We start from the raw sequence: 26,989 nt of genomic DNA on the forward strand, positions 1-26,989 counted from the left end.
CAGGTTTCGGAAGCTGGACGACTTGCCCAGGACAGGCAGTTACAGTGTCAGAGCTGGATGCAGAATCGAGCAGGTCAGTTCCTGCGGCTGGACACCAAGCATTTCACCATGAAATAGCCCTGCTCCCAGAAGACCGGAGATGCACAGAAACGGCCTTTTGGAGAATTGAAAACAAAACAAACAAAACAAAAAGCTGACCAGAATAAAGGAGTAATATTATCGGACTTTTCAGAACTATGAGCAGAATATTCCAGAATCCCCACGATGGACTATACTTGCACAGGCTCCCTTTGTAAATCTGAGCTTTAAGCAGAAAGACTGTGAATTTTAGCCAAAATGGCCGGAAAGGTAAACAATTTTGCATCAGCAAACAATTTTGAATCCTCTATCCCTGGCTCCCTTTCTGGAGAACGAGGGCCGAGGAGGGTGACGCCTGCTGGCTGAAAGGGTGCTGGGTGGGAACCCGGCTCCTTCATGTGTGGTCCCCGCCTGCCCTCTGCTGGCCAGCAGTTGGAACTCTCTGCAATCTACTGACAGCCCTCCTTCCTCCAGAAACCAAATCCACAGGGAAAGGTGGGAAGAATCTACCGGAAGCAGCCCGGGCGCAGTGTGCCAGGCCCACCCTCTCCAAACACATCTGAATCAGTGGTACAGGCGACGTACACCTTTTGTGTTCTGTGAGACTGCAGAGCTGATTCGAAACTTGCTTCAGCTGTTTTCATCATTAACATTTTTAAAACTTGCTATATCTGTCTGCTACCTTCTCAAACATGTTTCCCAAGATCTAAGAATAGGAGAATTTGAATGCAAGTCTGGATGATTTAGCAAAACACTGGTCTGCTCGTCAGTTCGTGTTGTCAAAATTATTAACTTATGCTTCGAAAGATCTCCCTCCATCATTCTGAAACCACCGTTTCCCAAGTGATGGCCCAGGGACCCCACCGTTTGGTTACAGTATTTTTGTAAAAATAATCGTTTTCCTTTTCAAATGTGACTTTCCTTTTTAAAAAGGCAGCAGTTCATGCTTATAGGAATGTCACTGTTATATATTTGGGGAAAACGTTCTAGGTGGTAAAGGGTTCCCTTGACCTGAGAAGCAGTACATAAATGCCAGGAGAAACCACTGGCCTCACCAAGAACTAGAACTCCCGGCCGACGTGCTGCACAGGGTGGGTGGCCTCGGGACCTCAGTGAGGTTCAAAATGTGGGGCTGGAGAGCCCTCCCTGCCCAACGCCAGGGCGAGCCCCGCACCCTCTCTATGCAGATGCTAGAAAAGGAACTTAAAATGCAAATCGCATCACGATGCCAGGAGAGGCCAAATGCCTCGCCTTCGACTTTACAACAAAGTACAAATTCCTTACCGGCGTCCCAGGCCAGGGGATCTGACCCTGCGGCCCCTCCACGCCTGCACTCGGCTCCCTCTCCTTCCCCGCCAGTGCCTGCATCTTTATCCTCTGGCTCTCTCTGTGGCTCTATTGCAGTTTCCTGTTTATTTCCTCCGTGGCACTCGCTCTAATTTATAATAACGCGTTTATTGATCTCACTGTTCATGTCCTGTCTCCACCACTAGGCATCACCCATCGGGTGAGCCTGGTCCATCTTGCCCTTTGCCGCGTTCCCCACGCCTAAGGAGCACATATGTATCAATGAATGAGGGAGTGAATGACGAGAGCAAAGGAAGGTGCTGAGAGGTGAGCAGCACCCGAGCCATTCCATGCAGATCGCCGTACCAGGTTCCTTCATCAACACACGGCAGGCCCATCCCTGACCCACGGCGTGGGACGCAAGGAGAGGCCAGTGGCTGGGATCCAGGAGGCAGACAGATCGGCCCTTTCACCTCTGACTGACACCTGTCATCGAAACCTCTCTTTCTCTGCCGGGTGACCACCAGCGAGACAGACGGAACCACAGGAGAGCTGGCGGGAAACACGCGCAGGCCAACGCAACAGACGCAATCATTTAATCAGCGGTCAGGTACTCATCCGGGATGCGAACGCCGGCCATAAACCAACAGCAGCACGGAGTGCTGATCCAATGCCTTCCTCCTCGAAGGGCACCGCCCAGTCCGTGGGCTCTCGGCCCCGCCCTCAGGGAGGCACAGTCACAGTCCCATTTCACAGATGGAAACAATGCACCCGTGGCCGGCGGGCTGGGGGACCAGGGCTGGGCAGCAGGCTGATGCCTGGCTTCCAGGGGCTCTGTCTCCATCCTCCCCGTCGGACCATCCGCATCTGAGCAAGGGAAACAGGCTCAGAACTGTCATCAGTTTGCTCGGGGCAGCTGGATGAGAGCTGTCCCCCAGAGAGGTAGCTAGCGATGGCGAGGGCCAGGGCTTGCGTGGCCCAGGGAGGCCTGGTCAGGCCTCTGAGGTGCTACTGGTCGGCAGGACTCCCTTCACCGCCCGGCGCTGTCCTCCTGGGCAGGAACCTGGCACCTGCCTGCACCCATCCACAGAGCTAGAGCCGGAGCAGAAGGTCAGGAGCCCACAGGAGGGCCCGGGGTCCTGCAGGAAGAGGGCCAGCCTCTGGGCCACGGCGTCCAGCTCGGCGGCGGTGGCGTGCTGCAGGAGGTTGCCGCTGCGCACGAAGAAGTGCTTCAGGAAGCGCTGGCGCACGCACTTGTGCAGCTTCCTCGCCAGGCGCAGGAGCCCTTTGCTGAAGGCCCCCCAGTCCTTGGCGTGGGGATACTTCTCGCAAGTCCAGAAGAGCACTGTCTGCGGAGGGAGGGGGGGGTCAGACGCGTGGGCCCCTGAGGAGGGCATCCTCGGGGACCCCGAGCTCACGTGACCCTGGGGCCAGCTGCTTCTGCCCCGAATTCCGGATCCCCACCCTCAGCGGGTTCCCAGCCTTGCCCGTCTCCTACGCCTCTCCGCCTCTCCGTTCAGGCCTTCGCTCCCCACGAACACGTCCAGGGATCACAGCTCTCCCCGCCCCTCTGCCTCTGCCTCTGCCCTGCAGGGAAAGTGGAAACCCTCGGGCCCAGACTTCGGCATCCTCCTCGCTGCCCCCCCCCCCCCCCCCCCCCCCGCTCCTCCCAGCCGGCCGAATCCCTCTCCTTCCGGAAACTGTATGTGACGGATCTCCTGCTCCCGCCAATCCCACCTCTCCTCCTGCCCTAACTCTCCCCTGCAGATCCAGGTTTCTCCAATCGTCCCGTCTCTGTCTTCATTTCCTCTGCGCCATTCCCTGCCTCAGTCCCTCCGGCTGGGCTCTCCCACCATCAGCCCCCACAAGCTGCTCTCCTCCAGGGCCAGTGACCTGCACACGGCTGAGCCTCGCAGGCCTCTTCCAGCCCTCGCTTCACCCGACCAGCCGGCAGATCCTCTCCTCCACACCCTCCTCTGGGGTTACTCCTCACGTGGCTTCCAGGCCACCACACCCTCGGGTTTCTCCCAGCACCGCAGCTACTCCTCGGCAGGCTTCTCCTCCTTAAGCACGGCGTTCCCCAGCTCCAGGCCCTCCTCCTCTATCGTCCTTCCACCACAGTGGCTTTCATTTCCACGAGACACAGGGGACTCCCAAGTCTCTCTCCAGCCCAGACTGCTCCACTGACTTCTTTACCTGGTATTTCTTGAAAATCTGAAAGTCATCTTTCAACATGTCCCAGCTGAGCTCATGGCCTTCCCCCCGACCTGGTCTGCCTCCAGAGTTGCTCATCCAGCCAGTCATGCAAGTCACTCTGACCTGGGGTCACCCCCGCCCTCGCCAACCCCAGGCAAGTCCTGCCGATCCTGCTGCCGATGCAGGTCTCAAATCCACCCACGTATCTCATCTGCGGCGTGGCCGTCCTCTTCGCCACATGGCGCCCAGACCTGCGCAACAGCCTTCCCACCTGTCGCCAGGCACACGGAAGCCAACGTGGTCTTTTTGAAATATAAGGACCTCCAAGTCTTCCCATTGCTTCAGCTAAAAATATAAACCTTTACATAGTCTGGCTCACAAGGTTTGGTCCAACCTGCCTTTCCAGCCTCGTCTGGCCCTGCATTCTCCTGAGCTTCTCCTTCTAGCCACACTGCCCTCAGTTCTTTTTTTAAAATATATTTGTATTGATTTCAGAGAGGGGAGGAGAGGGAGGGAGAGAGAAACATCGATGATGAGAGAGAATCATTGATTGGCTGCCTCCTGCACACTCCCCACTGGGAATCGAACCCTGACTTCCTGGTTCCTAGGTGGAAGCGCAGCCACTGAGCCACACCATTGGGCAACACTGGCCTCATTTCATGCACTCTTCTCCCTCAGGGCGTTTCACACCCTACTTTCTACTTCAGCTTGGAGCACACCTACCTGCCCTCCCGTTTCCCAGGAAACTCATTCATCACATCCAATTGCCCTTTGACACCCATTAGACGCCCTCTTTGTCACTTATTTCTCATAAGCAGCAATGAGCCCAGTAGCCCTCATGTTCCTACGTGCCATGGGGTCCCTACTGGGCAGTGACCTCCCTGAGAGAGAGGACTATACCTGCTTTTAGTCACTGTTGTGTCACCAGGCCCCCCCCCCCCCCCCCCACCTAGGGGGCCTGGCCCGCACGGGAGGCACTCAGGAAATGCTGACCAACTGAGTGAAATAGTGAATTAACTACTGTGATGGTCTGGATGTTGGGTATGTTTAAAAATTCAGTCTAGACTAAAAAGTAAAAGAACAGTTTTAGGGTCACGGCAAGTACTACGTTTCGACTTAGATTAAATTGTTTGGCGTAAACGAGTTGGAGGTCATCTCATGCTGGTCAAGATAACCTGGGTACGAAAGACAGGGGCGCATTCCTCTCCTGTCCTTAACCTTTCACCTCCCCAGGCAAACCGAGGCGAGTGAGCCCATGATAGTCCAGGCCCCGTGCCTCTGAGTGGGTTTTGGGAATAAACAAGCCAGGGAAAGGTAAGCTCTGGCTTCACGCTTCGGGGGAGAGCCTGTTGGGGGGAGGGGAGGACCCTTTGGGGGAGGGCCAGGCTTCAGGGGAGGTGAGCGTGATGGGCTCTTCTGCACAATCTCTTCCACGTTTCCCAGCCGGACGCCCTGCAATGGTCCTGCACGCTCGAGCCCTCCTTGGGGACAACCCACACCGCCACCAGCCGCGGCCATCGCACTGCCCGCTGACCAAGGGGGCAGACTGGGGGACAAGGCAGCTGCTCCTCTCATCCCACCCTTCCAACACCTGACTCCCTTTTAAACGCCCCTTCCTGAGCGCACACAGTGTTGCTGTGCTCTGTGGGTGGGGAGGGAGGGCGGAAGCAGAAACCCTTGAAGGAGTTGCTCTAAGACTCTAGATCAGCGGTTCTCAACCTGGGGGTTGAATGACCCTTTCACAGGGCTCACCTAAGACCATCGGAAAACACATATATAATTACATATTGTTTCTGTGATTAATCACTATGCTTTGATTATGTTCAATTTGTAACAATGAAAATACATCCTGCATATCAGATATTTACATTATGATTCATAACAATAGCAAAATTACAGTTATGACGTAGCAACGAAAATAATTTTATGGTTGGGGGTCACCACAACATGAGGAACTGTATTCAAGGGTCGCAGCATTAGGAAGGTTGAGAACCATAGTGATTAATCACAAAAACAATATGTAATTACATATGTGTTTTCAGATGGTCTTAGGTGACCCCTGTGAAAGAGTCATTTGATCCCCAAAGGGGTCGCGACCCACAGGTTGAGAACCGCTGCTCTAGCTGCTTAGAAGCTACTGGGATGAAAGTGGTCCGTGGGTGGGATGCAGTTTTGAGAGCAGTCACGGCGACCTCGTCAATCTTGCCTTAACTATTCATGCCACTTAAAGTGTCTCTATCCATCTTAATGGTGGAGCAATGCCACTGGGGTCAAGATGATGAGGTTTTGCTCTGAGACAGACTAGAGTTTGCGGCTCAGCTCTACCTCTTCCCGGCGGAGAAAGACAAGCAAGAGAGAGGTCAGGCCACAGGCAGTGCGTGCCCCTCCCCCAGCACAGGTGTGTGCTTTCAGGGGCATGTGCCTGAGAACATGTTAAGAATGTAGACACTAGAGGGAAAGGTCCCAGACATGAAGAGACTCTCAGCCAGACCGAGGAGGACAGATCATCAGAAAAGATAAGAAGGCGGAGCAAAGGCCAGTGGTTTGGGGAGGGGCTGTGGGGAAGCTGAACAAGATGTGGCATCACTCATGCACTCTGTCAACCAATATCTACCAAGCAACTACTGGGTGCACAGCACTGGGCGAGACAGGGGTGAATAAGACCAACATGATATCGTTGTCCATTGAGGGAGAGGAGGCACAGGTAGGAGCGTGCAGGGAGGACACCACATAGACCTGTGCTCCCGGGTAGGGCTCAGGGAGAAGCCTGAGCTCCCAGCGGAACTAGCCGGGCTGGGGCTGTGCTGCCCGTCAGAGTCGCACACCTCCCGACCCGAGTGAGCTGCACACGGTGCGACCTGAGCGTCCAGTTCACCGTGTGCGGTCGGAAATTTGGGAGGGAGGAGCGGAAGAGGGTAATCAAAGGCCACTCTCCAGGAGGGGCGCCCTGGTTCCCGGAGCAGCATTCTTCCTCTCCCTGGGGCTCCCTGCATCGTGACTCCACCTGCAGAGCTGCCTGATCAACGCCCGTCTCCCCTGCTAGCCCGGGAGCCGAGAGCAGCACCATGTCTGTGTTTGCTCCCCAGGTACCTCCAGGTGCAGCAGGTGTCTGGCTTGTAGTCATCTCAACACACATTTGCTGAGTGAGTGAGTGAAGGTGGGCGTGAAGGTGCAATGCTGGGTTTGGGGGGTGGGGAGGCAGGTGCTGGCAGTGACGGGAAACCGTGCCCGATGCTGGAACCCGGAAGTTCCGGTCCTGGTCTAACCTGATCACTCCCTGGTTTCCTCCTCTGCACGGAGCGTGTGCGCCTGAGTGGCTGCACCTGGTCTGAGTGGGGACTGAGTCAGGACACGAGGAAAACGGGACTTTATCTGAGGTTTGAGCAGCTCGCACGATTTCCCCAGACTGAAGACCTCTCGCGTGCAGAGGCCACGAGTTGCAATTCAGTCCTAACGCTCAGCGGGGTTTCTGGCGCACAGTGGGCACTTGTGGTTTGTTGAGTGAAATAAAAGGGGAGAGAGAGATAGAAAGAGACAGAGGGAAAAAAGGAAAGGCACAAAGAAAGAAAAGGGAAGGAGGGGGAGGGGGAAGAGGGAGGGAGAGGCGGAGGAAATGGTACCCTGGCCAGGGGAGTTGTGGGCACACTTACAGCTGGTTTCTCTCTCTCCATGAGTGACCCTTTGTGGTATGGCAAGTGGGGACACTGGACGCCCATCCGAATGCATCACATGCATCACTCACACACATACACACACACAGGCCCAGTCCGTGTGGCCAGGCCAGGCCCCACCAGACGCAGAGGGGACCCACCCCGGTCGCCCCGGCCGCACACTCACCTGCAGGTGGTGGGACGTGATCACAGGCCTCCGCCCTGGACACCAGACGTCCTCCTTCATCTGCCGCAGGGCCTGGAAGCAGCGCCGGCGGCAGCCCCCGTCCTCGTCCAGGTGCTCCAGCAGCACCCGCTCGGCCTGCAGGAAGCTCAGCTGCCAGTGATAATGCCAACGGGCCAACAGGGAGAATCCAAACGACTGGAGGAAGAGAACGCAGGAACGTGAGAAGGAGGATGCTGGCCGGAGGAGGAAGGAGGAGAAAGCCATCTCCACAGCATCCACTGGTCTGGGGGCCAGCCCCGGGGCAGGCGAGCATCCCTCGTGGACACAGCGGGAGCCTCGGGGCCCGCCCCTCGCACGTGGGCAGTTAATGGCAGAAGCTGCGTTGGCTTCCTCTGGGAGGGGTTCTGCACTAGAATCACCTGGCGGCTTGTTAAAACCCAGAGGGCGGGGCCTGCCCACCCAGCCTCGTTCCAGAGATCGGATCAGAGGGGGCGCAGGAACCTGCATGTCTAACCAGGTCCTCAGGTGCCGCTCCCCTGTGGGGTCCCCACTGGAGAACCGCGGGTCTGGGGAAACCTGTTTTCTTTGGGAAGCTGGCTGGCAGCCGGGATGCCGCGGTTGGCAGCTGTGAGGGCTGTGCACGGCCAGGGGGCCCGCTCACCGGTACCTTGACGCACTTCGCCCTGTCGGAGGAGGGCCAGCGCGACAGACACCGAGGCCACGGGGCTTTCTTGGACCAGGCGGTGGGGATCTCCACTTCGGGGGCCAGCTCGATCTCCACCTGCCCTTTGGATGTTTCCATGGCAACATGGACTGTGATGCCGGTGGTGAGCATGCTGACCTTTCCTGGTGGGAAATGACGGACGGGCTCAGTAAAAGCATTCAAAGAGGGAGTCTGGGAGCAGCGACTCTGACCAGCGCCCGCAGCCGGCCGGGCCATTTCCACGGTGTCAATGGCGCACCCAGGGGGGCGCGGTTTATAGCAAAACTAGACAATGAGCCCAGTAAATATCGACAGAAGCCTTGCTAGGAAAATCGCATGGTTGGTGGGTTTTTCTTGTATCTTTCTCCTCCCTCCCCCAAGGCTGTTATGGTACCTTTTCTTTGAAATTAATGAATTCTTTTCAGGAGGCTCAACTGAAAGAGACGCTGAATACAAACAAAAGGTAGAGTATTTGCTGCTGTAAGATGAAATCCGACCATTCTTCCACATCCCCCTCATTCCACTCACAGACGCAGACGGTGACCTCATCTGAGACAGCCTCGCCCCTTGCTAATTCATCGGCCTGTGGTGGCGTTCGGTTTAACCGTCTCTTGTCCAAGTCACAGGCTCCTGGGGGTATCTGTTCTCACCAGCATCACGCCAGCCCCGCCCCTGGCTGCATTACCATCCTAAGCCCTCGAAATCATAACCTGCTGCCCAGTCACTGGCTTCAAGAGTCCAGTGAGCTGCCCAGCGGATATGGCTCAGGGGTTGAGCATCAACCTCTGAACCTGGAGGTCATGGTTCGATTCCCAGTCAGGGCACATGCTCGGGGTGCCGGCTCGATCCCCAGTGTGGGCGGGAGTGCAGGAGATAGCCGATCAATGATTCTCTCTCATCATTGATGTTTCTTTTTTTCTCTCTGAAATCAATAAAAATATATTTTTTAAAAGAAGAGAGTCCCATGAGCAGAGGAAGCCCACACACCATCGCTTCCAACCAGGCGGAGAGAGGGAGAGAGAGAAACGCACTTGGTCAAGTTTCCCAGCTCAGAGGCTAGAATCCATTTCTGATCTGTCCCCCTTCTTTCAAAGGATGCAGGTGGTTGTTGTTTTTTAATATATTTTTATTGATTTCAGAGAGGAAGGGAGAGGGAGAGAGAGAAACAGAAACATCAGTGATGAAAGAGAACCACTGACTGGCTGCTTCTGCACACCCCACACTGGGATCCAGCCCACAACCCGGGCATGTGCCCTGACCGGGAATCGAACCCTGACCTCCTGGTCCATAGGTTGCCACTCAACCACTGAGCCAGGCTGGCTGGATGCAGGCTTTTTGTCCGACTTCATGAGAGAAGGCCGAGCCCCTCGGTTGGGAGCTGGTACTTTGCTCTTTGCCCGGAGAAGGGAACAGAAGCTCCCTCGCTGCCTGTGTGGGCTGCTCCACAGGGAACATTCTTTCCTTGCTGGGGTGGGAGGAGGAGCCTATTGTCTCCTCTCAGAGCCGCCCAGACAGGAACACAAGGGCACCCGCCACTTCAGCATGACTTACTGAGGGCTTCTCCTCAACCAGCTGGGTGTGACTCCCTCATACCCACTCTCCCTGCGGACAGCGTGGCAAAGCGAGCAGGTGACAGCCGGACCCGCCTGCCTGGCCCGAGCCCGGCTCCGCTCACCCACATGGCACTTAATCTCTCTACATCTCATTTTTTATCTGTAAACAGGTAGAAAAATAATTATTACTCTCTAGGGGTGCTATGCATATTAAATTAAATAATCCATGGGAGCATTCTCCCCATGGTCACAGTCCATTAAACACGGGCTATTTCCATCATGGAACCTTCCAGAATCCTTCTGTCTAGACAAGGAAATGTGCACGGACCCCCATTCCTTCCTGTGCAGATGGAACAGGTGTTGCTCAGCTCTCTGGTTCTCCACTGACTTGTTCTCACCCCTGTGTGCGAGCACAGGCACCTCCCCTTTCTGAAGGCTGCACAGTCCCCGAGGCGAGGCAGCGGGATTTGCTCGGTCAGTTCCCTAGCTCCCTACGACCACACAGCCTGTGACCGTGGGGATCCTCGTACATATGTCCGTGTGTGTCTGTAGGAATCTCTCTAGAACTGGAATTACTGAATTGCCAAGTAAGCAGATCATGAGTTACCCTATAAAAAGTAGACCCCACTTTTCTCGATCCTCTCACCTGACAGGTGACAGGTTTCGATGGCGTTTTCCACCAGTTTCCGGAACACCTGGAGCACCTTGGCGGGCACAATGTCCTCCTCGATGCTCACGTCTGCCTTGTGCCACTGCCACAGGTTCTTCGTGAACTGCTGCACCTCCAGCCACTGCTGCAGGCCCTCGGGGCTCCGCTGGGGGCAGGTGAGCCTGGCGCCCTGCAGCGTGTAGTACCGCCAGCGCTGCTCCCTGGCCTCCCGGTACCCGGACAGGCCTCTCACTGGGACTGTGACGAGGAACTGGCTGGGGGACAACACCTGGGGTCCGAGAGGAGAGAGAGAGCGAATGTGAGTTCACAGGCTTGGGAGGTCACAGGCGTGCCCTGGAGCCACCTGCTGAGCCAGGCAGCTCCGTTAACCACTCCGCCCTCAGCAATGAACTGCACTGCCTATGGTGAGGGCCCATCCTGTCCTGCCACTGACCCCGTGATGCCTCGAGTAGCACATGAAGTCACCGAGCCCTTGGCTTCGTGAGTCCGCAAGGAAGAGGCATGAAGGAAACCTGGGCTTTGCAGGGCACCTCATGTTTACGGGGAGAACTTTTCTCCCAGAAAGACATTTCCCAGGATGTAGTTCTAGGAAAAGTAATATTGTGCTTCTATTCCTAGTCACGGGTCTACTTTTGTCTAATTTAGGAGGCAGTGGAAGTGGGTGGGAGAGGGGGGTGGAAATGTGCTGACATTCCAGGATCTAATCTAGTTTTCTCATTTGCATCCGGGGGTGAATTTCCCAGGATCTTACTGTTTCAAAATGCAACAAGTCCCAGAATCTTACGGCTGGTCCCTACGCCCACCGACCTCGAGGTGTACGCACCAGTACATCATGTGCTCACATACTAATTCTTTTGCTCATTCATTCATTCAACAGAAGTTGAGTGTCTACCGAAGGCTGCACCCTGCTGGGGGCTGGGAACGGAGCCATCAACACACATGATCCCTACAAACGAGGGACCTAGTCTGGTGGGAGAGAGGGGCGTGAATACAGATAACTTTAACACAAATGAAAGGGGTTCTTGTGTGCCGTAAGAAAAATCAAGGTCAAGGGGCACGGGGATCCAGAATAATCCAGAGCCTCGCTTCGCCTGTCCCTGAAAGGGAGAGAACCCTCGTGTCTGCTCAGCGAGATTGTCTGCAGGTGAGATCGTTCTGTGAGGACGGCTTCGCCCACTCCACGGTGGTGCATGAACGTGCTCGGGCTGGTCCCCTGGCGGCTTACAGCTCTGGGGGCTCCTCGGCAGGGACAGGGGTTCCGAGGCGGCTTGGAACCCCTGTTTCTAAAGGCCACCTCTTCCACTGCCTTCCCTCCCCACCTGCAACCCACAAAATACTTTCAGCCACTGTCTCGACAATTCCCTCTGCCCAGCCCCCAATCTATGGTTACTGTGAGAGTGGCACAGGCCTGGCTCAGGGCTCCAGGGTGCCTTCTGGCTTCCGCGCCCCATAGGACTGACCGTGCCTGTGACTTCCCAGTCTCAGTCCGTCAACTGGAAGGTGGAATGTGGCCGCTCACATGAGTGTGTAAGTGGTAAAAACCCAGTCCCCGAGGAAACAGGCAGTACTTCTAGTATTCTCAGTGGTGTCAGCGCCTGTCATGTGCGGTTCCCGGGAGCCCCAGGTGGGCGCCCGGAGGCGAGGGAGGCCGCTCACCGTGATGTTCCCGTTGTACATCAAGGAGTACGGGATGGCCTGAAAGCGGATGTCCTGGTTGCTGATTTCTGTGGTCAGGTGGTAGATGACCTTCTGCACCTCCTCCACCATCTGGGACACCCGCTGGCGCCTCTGGTCCACCTGGGGGGCGGGAAGCAGCACAGGGGTTATTTCCGGGGCTGCCCCGGGCACTGGCATAAGGAAGTGATGGGACAGGACACAGTGGGGTGACCACAGGAGCAGGGGTCCGGGAGAGGTGACTTCAGGTCTGATGGTGCCTCAGTGCCTCAGAATTCACTTCTAAAATAGAAACATCCATTCGTCCGGCTGGCGTGGCTCAATGGTTGAGTGTCAACCTATGAACCAGGAGGTCACAGTTCGATTCCTGATCAGGGTGCATGCCCGGGTTGCGGGCTCCATCCCCAGTGTGGGGTTTGCAGGAGGCAGCTGGTCAATGATTCTCTCTCATCATTGATGTTTCTATCTCTCTCTCCCTCTTCTTTCCTCTCTGAAATCAATTTTTAAAAAATCTTAAAAACATAAAATAGAAGCATGCGTTCAAGTGTGAGTTCACAGACTTGGGAGTTCACGGACGTCCCCAGCCATGTGGTCCGTGCCCATTTTCACAGGCTGGCGCACAGTGAACAAGACAACAGACAACAAGACAGGGATACTTGCCCGCCAGTTGAAAAAACAGGACCTAGGTATATATGTACACACATATACACACATGTACATATACATACAGGGTGGGGCAAAAGTAGGTGTACAGCTGTTCATGTGGAAAAATAATAATTAATAAATAATTCAAGGATAAACTGTTTCGCATGCTCACAACTGTAGAACTACTCATGGCCCTCTGTATGTGTGTACACACACTTCGTGTGTGTGTGTGTGTGTGTGTACAATGTGATATCAGGTAGGGTAAGTCCCATGAAGAAAAGTCACATGGGATGAGGGATTAGAGAATAAAAAGGCTACTATTTTGGAATCAGGTGGCCAGTGAAGTCATCTCTAAGGAGGTGACGTTTGAGTGGGCCCTGCTGACAGCCTGGGAAAGCACATTCCTGGCCCCCAAAGCAGGAGCACGCCTGGCAAAGCCGGGGGACCAGCAAGGGTGCCCCTGGGGCTGGCGGCTGGGAAATGGCAGGGCCAGACCGTCACGCAGGGGCTGTGAACTGTGGGGAGACGATGACGTAAGGGGGCGATGACGCCTCCTGTCCAGGTTGCTGACTATGAAACGGGTTCGCACGTGTGGAGATTCAACAGTGTAACGTCCAGCGACTGCTTCCCGCTATGTCCATAAACCACGGCTCCCTTCTCCTCAGAACTCACCCCTCCTGGACCTGCTGACTCCGCACAGCAAGTCTCCAAAAATTGGGAAATACCCCCAGAAAACTGAACACCAAAAATACATGCCTTTAGAGATATGTAAGGTTTAGGGAAATAGATGTTTGTGGGAAACACAATGGAATTTTTAGTCAACTCCAGGAGAGACAGAAAAATCCAAATAATTTTTGGATGGGAAGTCTAAGTTTTTTTCTGAAATAGAGGCATGGCTCCGTGGATGAGTGTCGACCCATGAACCAGGAGGTCACGGTTCGATTCCCAGTCAAGGGCACGGGCCCAGGTCGAGGGCTCTCTTCCCAGTAGGGGGTGAGCCGATCGATGATTTTCTCTCATATTGATGTTTCCATCTCTCTCTCCCTCTCCCTTACTCTCTGAGATCAATAATTTTTTTTTTTTTAAGGGAATGGGAGACAAGCAAGTGAAGACAGAGGTAAGCAACTCCTCCAGGAAGTTGGCTAGGGAAGGGAAAACAAACAAGGACACCGACAGGTATTTTCAAAATGACACGCAGGTTCAAGCACGTTTAAGTGCTGACTGAGGAGAGCAGGTGGAGGAGCGGGGGGTGGGGAGGGGAGAGCCACTGAGTAAGGGTTTCCCAGCCAGGAAGAGCTGGGCAAATGCAGAAACCTGGTGAGGAATCCACCGGTGCCAGCAGGAAGGAAAGATGGGTGCAAACACAGAGGAAAGGGCAGGGAATGTGGGAATCCGAGACTTCCTCTCTGATGACTGTTTTCTTTATGAGCAGGAGTCCAGGCAATGGGCTGAGAGGGAGGACAGAGGTGGGAGGGAGGGACTGCGGGTGACAGACTTGGGAATAGCTTCTCTAAGGAACGAGGGGCTGCCTGGGCACATGTGAGACTGCCAGGCAGTGACCAAGACAGTGGTGGGTGGGGCGCATGAGTCTGTGGGTGGGCGCATGAGTCTGTGGGTGGGCGCATGAGGCTGTGGGTGGGCCCATGAGTCTGTGGGTGGGCGCATGAGTCTGTGGGTGGGCCCATGAGTCTGTGGGTGGGCCCACGCGGCTGTGGGATACCAGTGGGCCCCACTGTAAGATGCTCTCAGCACAAAGGTAACAGTTGAGGGGCTAAGCCTGGGGTTTGCTGGGTGGATCTGCAGGTGGATAGGAGAGCACGGGAGGGTTTCAGCGGCGGGCCATGCTTCGCACTCTGGGCAGAGAATGGACAAAGCCGGGTTAGTAGGTGAACGGAATTGGGTGACCAGAAGTCTGACCAGGAACAGCAGGGAAAGTAACACAGGAGCTGACTATAGAATTGTGGTCAGAGTGGTTGGGAGCCGCATCTCACAGTAAAGTTCTCAGTGTTGTGAGGACTGAGGCTGAGCCAGCCCTCCCAGTGCCCCGGCCGTGGGTGAGTTACGCTACACTGGTCAGCATGCAGATTCAGTCACTCTTACTAATCACAGTTTATGCACAAGCAGCCATGAGAGCACCCATCCATCCCTTAAGGGCACCATCCATGGTTGGCCTCCCTCTCTCCAGGCGGCTCTATGTACGCGTCCCCATCCCGGGCTACGTCCCTCTCCCCGAACCAGTGTCAGGCCCATTGCTGTCCCACGCATCACTTGCTACTATTAATAGCTCAAGTTTGTGGACAGCTTTTACTGTTTCAAATATAAATTATTTGGACGTCAAGATTGTTCCCTATAATAACATTCTGACCCACTTGCATTGCAAATGCTTCCTTGAGAGAGAGGCACGGAGATGGCACTAAATAGTGTGCCAGGAACGAAATGTCACACAGGCGTGGTCACACCCCCGAGCATGTGCCCGTGTAGATGTCACCCATGATCAGTGCCGCTGGGGAAAACGCTGAGGACTTCCTTCCCGACAACAGGACGTCAGACTTTTAATTCTGGAATTGCATTTAAATCCAAGAACCGGTTTGTTTGTTTCTAAATGCCGGCCGGTGTGGCTCAGTGGTTGAGCATCGACCCAGGAACCAGGAGGTCATGGTTCGATTCCTCGTGAGGGCACAGGCCCAGGTTGCGGCTCGACCCAGAGCACAGAGTCTCTCTCTCGTAGCAGACCCACCCCAGACCTGTGTTTGGGCACAGTGTTCTGCACGAAGCAGTGCCCACTGTGTTTGTGGAGATGCGTGCGGAGGGGTTTAGCAGAAGAAATGCGGCTTCGGGGTAGAGAAAGAGTAGACTGAAACCTCAGCATTCTCTGCCCCACTGTGTGACTTCGGACCAGTTACTTAACCCACACAAGCCTCCGTTCCCTCCTCTGTGAACACGGGGGCGATGGCATGCACCCCATAGCTGTTGGTTAGATTAAGTGAGACACTGTACGGCCTCAAGCTGCCAGCACCTTTCACACTATTCCTGCATTGTCTTCAATGAGCCCTGAACATAATTCGGGTCACATATGTGCAAAGATACCATGTGAATTTCAAGGGGAATAAAAATATCCAAGACTCTCTTCTTCGCCCCAGAAACTGAGCAACAAAACAATATAACATTGACGTTACCACCCCAAGATAATAACAAGAACAGCCTCGGGAGTCCATGTACAATTGATTGTCAGATAAATGTGTTCACTAATAATACGAGAGGAGTCCACAGGAAGGCAAACACGGTTTGTGCTGCGGTGCCCAGGACATTGCGTTGAGAAAGTGGACTCAGCTGAGTTTGATGGGTGTCTATGGGGCAGAAAAGTGGGGAGCAGAGAGGCTTTCTCCCCTGGTAGGGTGTGGGGGGAAGCTGGGGCTTGAGACCTTCTCAGAAAAGTTCTGGTGGGGCAGGAGTGGCAGACAGCCCCCTGCAGGATAAGGAGGGGTGAGGAAGAGTAAGGAGGGGTGAGGAAGGGGTAGAGGAGTGAGGAGCGGGTAGAGAGGTGAGGAGGTGTGAGGAGAAGGTAGAGGGGTGAGGAGTAAAGGGGGTAAGGAGGAGTGGAAAGGGGGTAGAAGGTGAGGAGGGGGGAGGAGGGGTGAGGAGGGGTGGGAAGGGGTTAGAAGGTGAGGAGGGGTGAGGAGGGGTGGGAAGGCGGTAGAAGGTGAGGAGGGGTGAGGAGGGGTGTGAAGGGGGTAGAAGGTGAGGGGTGAGGAGGGGTGGGAAGGGGGTAGAAGGTGAGGAGGGGTGAGGAAGGGTGGGAAGGTGGTAGAAGGTGAGGAGGGGTGAGGAGGGGTGAGGAGGGGTGGGAAGGGGGTAGAAGGTGAGGAGGGGTGAGGAAGGGTGGGAAGGGGGTAGAAGGTGAGGAGGGGTGAGGAGGGGTGGGAAGGTGGTAGAAGGTGAGGAGGGGTGAGGAGGGGTGGGAAGGCGGTAGAAGGTGAGGAGGGGTGAGGAGGGGTGTGTGGGAGAGACGGGTACCCGTCCTCACCTTATCCAGCAGGCAGGCTTCGAGGTTGTCCGCGACCAGGGGTTGCATGGCTCCCTGCTGAGTCCCAAGTGGAGGCTCCATCCTGTGGCTTGAGGGGAGGACAGCGCTGTGAGCGGCTCCTCACAACAGTGTCAGCCTCTCTGCTAGATTCTCTGGGGCCGTGCGCGTGGACCAAGACTGGCCTTCTCGATTCTTCACTCAAGCTCCTATTTCCAAACAGGGAGCATCCATCTGTTATCTCTGGGAGGATTTAAAAAATCATTTAAAAAGGACAGTTGATGAAATAGAATTCGAGCCCAACCTAATTTTATTCCACTCAGCGCTGTGCTTTGGCCAAAGTGCAGTGTTCCAAGTTGTCCTCCCCGTCCAATACGTCGGGCAGAACGCCCTCAGCTGGCGTCTGCACCCCTCACGCTCCGGTCCTATAACAGGTGCCCCCCGGGGCTCAGTACCTCACATCCCCTCGTCCTTCTCCTGTTGACAGTAAATATCTCGTGCCCTCCACCCAGAAAGCCCACGGATTGATTTTCCTTCTTTACAATAAACAAAGCAGGAAACTGCCCAACAACCAGCCTGGCACCCATAATTGTGCCCACAAACAAGCGATTAGGTCTTGTCAACCAGATCAGGGCACGATTTGCACATAGAAAAGTGCACACACACACACACTCACACACACAGGCACATACACAGGCACACACGCACACACATGTGCGCAAAGCACACACACAGGTACACGTATGCATACCCACCAATGGCAGGACAGGGACCCTCTGCTCACCTGCTGACCTTTCACTATAACCTCCCTCTTCCCACTTGAGAGCTGGCAGTAACGGAGAAGTCAGTGTAAACAGGCCCCTGGAGAGGGGAGGAAGCAATCGCGCCTGGCTTGGCCAGCAAGGCCGCGCTGGGACGCAGCTCAGGCGGTAAGTCCCCTGCCTGACAGAAACAAACCCGCAATGGTCTGGTCTGCTCTCCCCGGAGCGTAAACATGACGTCTGCTAAGGAAACAGCGCCCAGCCCCGCTTAGCCCGCGGGTGTCCAAACCCACCGAGTGCGCCTCCCAGGGCTCAGCAAGGCTGGCTGCCCAGCAACTCCCCCTTCCGGAGCCTCAGAATTTGCATATCTCACGCCCTGCCCTGCCCTGCCCTGCCCTGGGGCAAGAAAGCCACCACAGAGCCCCCTGGCCGCTCTGTGCTCCACCCACTCCCTCATCCCAGGGTGCAGCCCAGCTGCTTCCCACAGGTCCCTCTGCGACCCGCCTCCGACAGGCACGGGGAAAGCCACCCTCAGCACTGCCTCAAGTTTCCAGGTCCTCCCATTTGTCACTCCGTCTCCTCCTGCCATCAGCTCTGGGTATCTCAGCTTCCCTGACCACTGCCAGGTGCTCCCAACAGCAGGTGGACCAGAGCCTCTCACTGGGGGCTTCGCGCAGCTCAGAATCCTGCCCCACCCTAGTGGTAACTGGACCCAAGCCCTCCTGTTTCTCCCAGGTGCTCTTGTTTCTGTCCTCATTCCTGCTTCGTCCTGGTCGTTAGCTGGACTCCCTTTCCCCTGGCGGGGCCTTTCTTCTCGTTCTGCGGTCGCCCCTGACACGCATCCCCAGATGTGTACACTTCGTTACTGTGTGCCTGCGGCTGTCCTACCGAGATTGCTCCGGACTGCAGCTGGTCCAGAGGATCTTCTCTGGCGCCGGGGCCAGCGGCACTTGCCAGATGTGAGCAGGGGAAACCACCAGCAGGGCCAGCGGAGGAGCCTGGAGAAGAAGGAAGAGGCAGGTGCTCAGGTGGCTTACTGCCGTCAGGCCTGGATGTCAGGCCCGGAAAATAGGGGTGTTGTATAAACACAACCCATTCCTCACTCCATGACACGGTTCCTTACAGGCAAAGGTTCCAAACTTCAGGCAGTCTCTCTCTCTCTCTCTCTCTCTCTCTCTCTCTCTCTCTCTCTCTCTCTCACACACACACACACACACACACACACACACACACACACACGGCCTCTGACGAGTGGAAAAGACACTTTCTCTGCAGATACCGATCTCCGGTTAATTGGATATTGGGTCAACAACTATGCATTGAGCAACAGGCTGCCTAAGGCACTGTCCTGGCCACTGGGAGGGATTCGCGTTGACTCAGATTCCTCTCCTTCCTCGGGATACACGGCTCCTCACTTCTCATGACTCACACCAACGCAAGTAGGCACAGGTCAACCAGCTCGACTCAGCTTCTGCTCTGAGGACCGAGAAGTTACGTTTTCAAGGCAGTTTAACCAGGTGCTCACAACCCCGACCCGTCCAGAGGCGCAGTCCCGGGCAGGCATGCGCCCTGGCCCACCAGCGGGGGCGTCTGTTACCGACTGACCTGGCGGCCCAGATATTTATTCCAAGAAGGTGAAGGGTTGGCTGGATCCAAATCGCTCTTAAACACACACGTTTGGCAAAGTGCACCAAGGCGACAAACTCTGCCTTATTCTCTCAAAGTTTTCCTTCAATCCTGGGGTGACTCAACTGTGACAGTTCAGAGGCCCAGACAGAGTTGCAGATCCAGGCTGGAGGGAGCCCCCAGCCTTGAACGAGACAGGGACCCTGTGTGCTCGGTGCCCCCAGAGTAGCTGAGCACCTAACACGTAACTGACCCTCAGTTAATAGCGGTGAGTATTTGATTGCATTACACACTGACGTGACATTCTTATAGATGAAATATTTTGAGCTGCATGGAATCACTTTATAAAGTTGGGAACCCCCATTTTTCCTCCCTGGCTGCTTGAAGATCATGAATGACACAGTAACTATCCAGACCAGGAAGTTCATAACCAACAGGCTACTTCAGCGGAAGCAAATGGTCCTTGATGTCCTTCACCCTGGGAAGGCAACAGTACCCAAGACAGAAATTCAGGAAAAACTAGCCCAAATGTATAAGACCACACCTGATGTCATCTTTGTGTTTGGATTCAGAACCCACTTGGGTGGTGGCAAGAGCACTGGCTTTGGCATGATTTATGATTCCTTGGATTACGCAAAGAAAAACGAACCCAAACACAGATTTGCAAGACATGGCCTATATGAGAAGAAGAAGACCTCAAGAAAACAGAGAAAGGAACGCAAGAACAGAATGAAGAAAGTCAGGGGGACTACTGCACAGGCCATTGTTGGTGCTGGCAAAGAGTGAGCTGGAGATTGAACTACAGAAGGAGTCAAGATTCTTCAGTGACTTTATCTGTGATGGTTGTGCAGATTTTTCATGAGAGGATTAATAAACCATAAACTTTAAACAAACAAACAAATAAATAAAACTGGGAACCTTTTCATGTTTTCTTTGAAAGGACGCTCTCTTTGACATATCCGAATTGCTAGCATCAGCACTCTTTTGCTCCGGGGCCATCATTATGTAAAATAAGGGTTACCTGACCACAAGCACTGAGATACCCTGACAGTCGATCTGATAAGCAAGACAGCTGCAAAGTGATTGACAGGTGGTCACGTATACAGCACGGACGCTGGAAAAGGGATGAGGAGCGGCTTTCCCAGGCGGCACAGAGCGGGATGGCGCCAGATTTCATCACGCTCCTCAGCACAGCGCTCAACTTAAAACTTATCCATTATTCATCTCTGGAAGTTTCCATGTAATATTTTCAGACAGAGGTTGACGGCAGGTAACGGAAACCGCCGAGAGTGAAACCGCGGATAAGGGGGGGAATCACACATTTCGAGGAAACTCTCAGTCATTATTGTTGCAAATACCTCTTCTGTTTCTTTCTCTGTTTTATCTCCTTCTGGTCTTCTCATTACATGTGTGACACCTTTTGTAGTTGTCCCATAATCCTTAGATATTTTGTTCTGTGTTTTACGATCTTGGTTCTCTTTGCTTTTCAGTTCTGGAGGTGTCTGCGGAGATGGCCCCTGGCCCAGAGCGTCTTTTCTCAGCCAGTCTACGAAGAAGCCCAGGCATTCCTCATGTCTCCTTCTACCTCCAGCATTTTGTTTTGGATCTCTCTTAGGACTTCCATCTCCCTGCTTGTGTTACCCATCCGTTCTGGCACGTGTCTACTTCATCCACTAGGGCTCTTAGCATTTAATCATATTGTGGTTTCAAATTCCATATCTGATAACCCCAACATCCTGCCACGTCTGATACGAATTATGGTTTCCTGCCTGTCAAATGCTTGCAGTTTTCTCCAATAGTTGGACATAATGCACGGGTGCAAGGATCGCTGTAAACAGGCCTGTGGTGATGGGGGGTGCGCTGTAGAGGAGGGGAAGCGTTCTCCAGTCCCCTGATGAGGTCTCAGTGCGTTTCTGGTCTGTGAACCCCACTAGTGTTGCTCGGTTTTCCTTTCCCTCCCTCCTGAAATGGGACGGTGCGGCCGGAGGGGCTGCAGCCGGCTTCTGTCCTCTCCCCCGCGGAAGGCTAGACCGTATGAGAGTTGGGTATTTCCCTTCCCCCAGGTCAGCTGGGCTCTGATGATACCCCAGCAAGTGGGGCTCTGGTTAACTAGTTTTGCCAACATGATTCTGCATAAGAAGAAGAAAGTCAGTCTTATAACATAAACGTTTGAAAGTTGGAAATTATCATTAGCCCAACTGTGAAGTAATATATCTGTGTTAGTTTTCTTTATTAAGATGTATCATGCTGAGACAGGAAAGATACAAGCAGAAAAAGAAACTAAAATATATGTAGGTCAGCGGCAGTAAGAGAACATTCATAAATCATGTCGCAGTATACGTCTCTATTTTCAAGGTAGCTACACAACTTCAAGGGCAAGCATTTAACAGAAATATTTGAAAGTACACTGGGAGCCCTACTGGCGTGGCTCAGTGGTTGAGCGTTGACCTATGAACCAGGAGGTCACAGTTCAATCCCCAGTGGGGGGCGTGCAGGAGGCAGCCAATCAATGATTCTTTCTCATTACTGATGTTTCTATCTCTCGCTCCCTCTCCCTTCCTCTCTGAAATCAATAAAATATATATTTTTTTAAAAATTAAAAAAAAGAAACGGGGTACAAATGCCTCATGAGTAGGGGACAGAGAGGAACTAGGCCAGTGATGGCGAACCTATGACACGCGTGTCAGAGGTGACACGCGAACTCATTTTTTTGGTTGATTTTTCTTTGTTAAATGGCATTTAAATATATAAAATAAATATCAAAAATATAAGTCTTTGTTTTACTATGGTTGCAAATATTAAAATTTCTGTATGTGACACGGCACCAGAGTTAAGTTAGGGTTTTTCAAAATGCTGACACGCCGAGCTCAAAAGGTTCGCCATCACTGCACTAGGCAGAGGGAAAATGGGAAGAAACGAAAAAACAAAAAGACTTCAAGCTACTGTTCACCATGTAAAACAGCATATGTTCTCCAAGTAGTTACCTCAAGGAAGTAAGACTTCTGGTAGGTTTTTATTTACCTTATTTTCTTTTTGTTTATTTAAATTCTTTATTGTTGGAAGTATTACATATGTCTTCTTTTTGCCCCATTGACCTCTCCCCGCCCACTCCCACCCCCGAGCACAGGCCGTCACCCCTACTGTCTGTGTCCATTGGTTATGCTTATAGGCATGCATACAAGTCCTTTGGTTGATCTCTTACCCCCCACGGGTAATTTTTTTAATACTTTGCTGTGTAAAAAACATTTTTTATAAGTATGACTCATTTACATAATCAGAAAAAAAATTGCATGATCTATTTTTAAGCTATGTGAACAGGCCTGTAGTGGCTTAGGCACACAGAATAATAGCGGCTGCACCAATGTCCTTTTGATTCTTGGCCTGGTTAACCTTTTCTTATCTTTCAGGTCTCAACTCACATGCCAGTTGCTGAGAATTCCTTTGAGGTGGGTTTGTTCTCTGTCGCACTCGATCCCGTCCCACTGTCCTTTGTGTTTAGAGCACTTATCACAGTTTGAAATTCTTTGTGTGGCTCTGAGACCAAGATCTGTCCACCCCTCTAGTGTAGGAGCCGCCAGAGGTCAGGGGTCAGGTCTCCTTGGCTCTCCGACGAATCCCCAGTTCCAGGCCCAGTGCTGGACGCATGGAGGCCTCCAAGACTCCTTGGGTCATTTCTCTGTGCTTAGGAACTTCCCACATGTTCCTAACTTGCGCCTGGATGAGATTCTGCTCGCTAATGTCTGGGAGTGTGTCTTGCGCCTCTCAGTGCTCAATAGGTCCCGGCTGGCTTGGTTTGTTGACAGATAACCCTGGGTTTCCCCAGGAGCATTAGCAGTTTCATTCCCACGGCTGCTGTCACTTTCTCCTGCTGCTCTGGGAGAAAGATAAACTGGGATCAAGGTCTCAATTGTCCCAAACGTTTCCGTTCTTTGACCACCCTTCAGCTCTTTTTGACTATCCTTACAGATCCCGGGTAAGCTGCAGGTCGTTTCATGGGGCCTTCCCGTTCCTCCATCCCTCAGCGGTGGAGTTTATTGGCCTCTCTCGTTATAAACTAAATTATGCCACCCACCACCACCCCGATTCATCTGTTAAATTCCTAGACCCTAGTACTTCAGCATGTGACTGTGTTTGGAGCCAGGATCTTGAAAGAGGTGATGAAGTGAAAAGCATGCCATTTGAATCCTAATCCCATCCAACCGGTGTCCTTGTAAGAAGAGGAAGAGACACCACGCTTGGACGGCACAGAGGAAAGGCCATGTGAGGGCACAGCGAGAAAAGGGGCCACCTGCCAGCCAAGGGGACGCCAAGCTTGATGACACCTTGACCTTGAACGTCTAACCTCCAGAACTGTGCAAAAATAACTGTCGTCGTTTTAGCCACCCAGTGCGTGGTATTTAGTCACGGCCGCCCCAGCCGACTAAGACACTTGTGTTGAGGAACTCACCTGGGCTTCCCAGGGCTGGACGGAGAGGCATCTAGACAGACAGACAGCTCAGGGGCACCACCCTCTGTTGCACAACCAACTGCCCCAGGAAGGGGCAACGCTCTCAGGGCCTCTTCTGAAGGCTGGTTTTCCTGCCTTTCTGGGCCACATTTCTGCTTCTCTTCCCACCCGCCCCAGAAGTCGGGCCAGCTTTCTCATTCTCTTTTACTCGAGGTTTCAATGCCAGAACCATAGAAAGCTCTCTGATACCGGCATCCCGGTCCCCCCTTCACTGTTTTTCTCCAGGAGGCCTAGCCGGAGCTCTTCACAGGAGCCCCCCGATGGCAGTCTTGGGAACGAGAGTTCTTGGCTTAGGCATCCAAATTAGGGATCGACTACAGGAAGGTCTCTGAGCGTTCCCTCAGGACCCCAGGAAACCAAGGAAGCCAGGAAGGCTGCCCGGGACAACCCCTGGCCTTCCCCGAGAAAGGGAAACCCTCTCAAAGGCACGCTGGGAGGGGCCCCCCGGGACGCTCAGGCCCCCCCCCCCCCCCCCCACTCCCTGTCTCACTACTCAGGAGCCACAATATTTGTTCTTGAAACATGATTCGGGACACCAACTGCCAAGGAACACGTGGCTTTCCCCACAGGTTACGGCAGTTTGTAATCGACAATCAGGCTGAGAAAATACAATTTGACCTCGTGGGCAGGAGCTCCAATAAAAATGATCAAGGTCAAAACAGCCAGACAAACAACAACAACAACGAATAGAAAAGACGTAAGTGAAGCTTGGTACTTAAACATCAACGAGTCTTTTCAGTATTAAACATTTCATAAGAAAAAACAAAAACCCAAACACAACCACCTGGTGGAACAAAGCGCCAAATGATGGGACCAATTGCGACAACGCTTTAATATTTGGCTTTAGTTCCTCACCTTATCATGTAAACACTCACCTTTTTCTTGCTGCCAAGTCTTTGCCTCAGGATCTAAATCTCCACGGGGTCATGGAGTGAGGACAGAAACAAGTCTGATTTGCAGGATGGTAGGATATTTGCACTCTAGCATCATGAATGACAACAAGGTATTTCAAGCCCAGGTCAGAGGAAGGCTACGACAAAGTCCTATTAACAAAGGATATGTAAGTTAAGTCCACAGTGCAATGCCTATCACAGCCACCTCCCAATTCATTCTCTCCCATCACCATGACAACCAGTCACAAGCAGCCAGAACACTAGCAACCAAGAAGTAACTTTCCAGCCTGGCTGGTGTGGCTCAGTGGTTGAGCGTCAACCTATGAATCAGGAGGTCAGGGTTCGATACCTGGTCAGGGCACATGCCCAGGTTACAGGGTCAATCCCCAGTAGGGGGCGTGATGTTTCTCTCTCTCCCTCTCCCTTCTTCTCTGAAATCAATAAAAATATATTTTAAAAAAACTTTCCAGAAAAAAATTAAAAAAAAAAAAAAAGGAGCTCAGGGTCAGGTGGCTTCACAGGTGAATTTTATAAAACAATTTAAAAAGAACCTCAGTCACTCACAAACTCTTCCCCCAAAAAAGAAGAAAAAGAAACATTTCCCAGTTTATTTTATGAGCTCAGTGTATTAACCTAATACTAAAACTAGACAAAGACATTGCAAGCAAAGAAAACTACAGACCATTCTCCCTACGAATATAGATTCAAAAGTCTTCAAAATACTAGCAAACCAAATCCAGCAACATATAAGAAAGACCATACACATGACCAAATCAGATTTATCCCAACAAGGTGGTTTCAACACATGGAAATCAAACAGTGTAACACAACTTATTAGTAGTATAAAAAGCAAAGCCACATAATCTCAGCAGGTGTAAAAAAAAGTATTTGACAAAAAGTCCAACACATTTTCATGATAAAAAATGATCAACAAATTATAAATAGTTTAATAAGGCCCTCTATAAAACACCTACAGCTAACATCATCCTTGTTGGTGCAAGACTGAACGCTCTGTCCCTAAGATTAGGAACAAGACACCATGTTCACTCCTACCACTTCTATTCAACATTGTTCTGGAAGGTCTATCATTACATATGTTTTTTCTTCCTGAAATTTAATTCCACAATATCTTATTCACTTCCCAGCAAATACACATTAAAAGCCTCCTGTGCCAGGCATTCTGAAGCCCTAAGGATACAATAAGACGATAAAAAAGGTTTCCAGCTCATTTTTGGAGAGGGAGGAGAAAATAAATAAGTTAGTCAATAAACAAGACATTTTCAGTGAGTGGTAAGTGCTGAAAAGAAAATAATGATGGAATCGGTTGCCTTAATATCGGATAAAACCTAAGCTACTGCACAGCAGAGATTTTGGTCTATTTTGTTCATTTTATCCCAAGTGCGTAGAGAATCACTCAATAAATACTGAATGAAAGAATGAATAAATGGATGAGTGAAGAAAAGATAAATGTATTTCTCTGAAGGCAGAAAGATAGCAGCTGACTAGAAATGCTCAGTTAGAGGACCACTGAACAGCAGACTTCCAATCAAATGGCAAAATAAGACCGAGCATCCCCTCTTAACCCCAAGCAACAAAATGACAAATAAAAAGATACGTGGTTCTTCAAATTCACATGGAAACTAAGGGGTGATACCAGGAATATGTCACCAACTGCAGATCGATACAAATCAGAAGACCCTGAGCGCCAACTCCCTAAGTGCTATACATTCTAGTAGACCGGGGTTCTTCCAAAACCCATTAAGGGTCCCCCAATGTGGAAAGATCCAGACAAGAACTGTTTCCACCTCCCAGGTCCCCGTGCGGCGCCACTGCCATCAGCTGCTGCATTGGGAGCCTCTGGAGAGGAAGCCAGTGACCCTGCCAGACAGACCTGGGAGCGCGGACCAAGAAGAACCCAGATACAGACACACGGACCATCTGGCCTGGAGTCAAATCAACAGACATCCTTTTTCTGATAGGTGTTTCTGATTTCTTGGGATATATTCCTAGAAGTTGGATTACTGGGTCAAATGGGAATTCCATTTTTAATTTTTTGAGGAAACTCTACACCAAATCAAATAGACAGTTAAACTCAGCAAAGCAGACCTTGTAGAGACTTTGCCAACCCGGACAAAACCGAGTTCCCCGCTGGAGCGGCCGGCAGCCCCCAGTCCTGTCCCCCTGCCTTTCGGGTCCTGGAATGTTAAACCAGTTAGGCAAACGTTTACCAACCATCTCCCAAAGTTCAAATCCCAGGAGTAAAATTCTCATTTTAGGGGCTCCAATTAGAACCCCTCAAATTTGCTGGCAAACGTCAGAATTGGATTTGTCCTTTTGTTACAGATCCGTGAATTACTAACATGGAATCATGAAAATATTACATAACCTAGAAACCTGGAGGAAAAGAATCCCCAGGACATGGGGCCTGGGGATATTTATGAACGGATTTACTATAACAAAGAAAACAGGTAGCTTCTGTTTGCATGGTGTCGATCAAATTCAAGAAAACAGGGATTGATTCATTATAAGGTCAATGGC

The 26,989-nt window shown here is 52.4% G+C and overlaps 2 protein-coding genes across 7 annotated transcripts; one reads left to right on the forward strand and one right to left on the reverse strand.

The window, feature by feature from the left end:
* Positions 1-194: 194 nt before the first annotated feature.
* Positions 195-24,601, reverse strand: MAB21L3 (mab-21 like 3). 6 transcript variants are annotated; one of them, XM_036342724.1, is made up of 8 exons: positions 24,434-24,601; positions 18,314-18,423; positions 16,668-16,907; positions 11,981-12,121; positions 10,301-10,592; positions 8,066-8,244; positions 7,399-7,593; positions 195-2,714 (listed from the first exon to the last, which is right to left on the reverse strand). In XM_036342724.1, the coding sequence occupies exons 3-8, from the start codon at positions 16,746-16,748 to the stop codon at positions 2,358-2,360; spliced, it is 1,245 nt and encodes a 414-aa protein (XP_036198617.1). In that variant the 5' UTR covers positions 16,749-16,907; positions 18,314-18,423; positions 24,434-24,601; the 3' UTR covers positions 195-2,357. The 6 variants fall into 6 exon arrangements, with proteins under 6 accessions (XP_036198617.1, XP_036198612.1, XP_036198616.1 ...); XM_036342719.1 differs by having other exon boundaries at positions 8,060-8,244; XM_036342723.1 differs by lacking the exon at positions 24,434-24,601 and adding an exon at positions 18,549-19,332 and having other exon boundaries at positions 8,060-8,244; positions 16,668-16,873.
* LOC118672829 (40S ribosomal protein S24-like) lies at positions 19,427-19,852 on the forward strand. The gene has a single exon (XM_036342726.1). The coding sequence runs from the start codon at positions 19,442-19,444 to the stop codon at positions 19,835-19,837; it is 396 nt and encodes a 131-aa protein (XP_036198619.1). The 5' UTR covers positions 19,427-19,441; the 3' UTR covers positions 19,838-19,852.
* Positions 24,602-26,989: the final 2,388 nt, after the last annotated feature.

This window comes from Myotis myotis, unplaced genomic scaffold (assembly GCF_014108235.1).
Source record: "Myotis myotis isolate mMyoMyo1 unplaced genomic scaffold, mMyoMyo1.p scaffold_m19_p_18, whole genome shotgun sequence".
NCBI classification, from domain to species: domain Eukaryota; kingdom Metazoa; phylum Chordata; class Mammalia; order Chiroptera; family Vespertilionidae; genus Myotis; species Myotis myotis.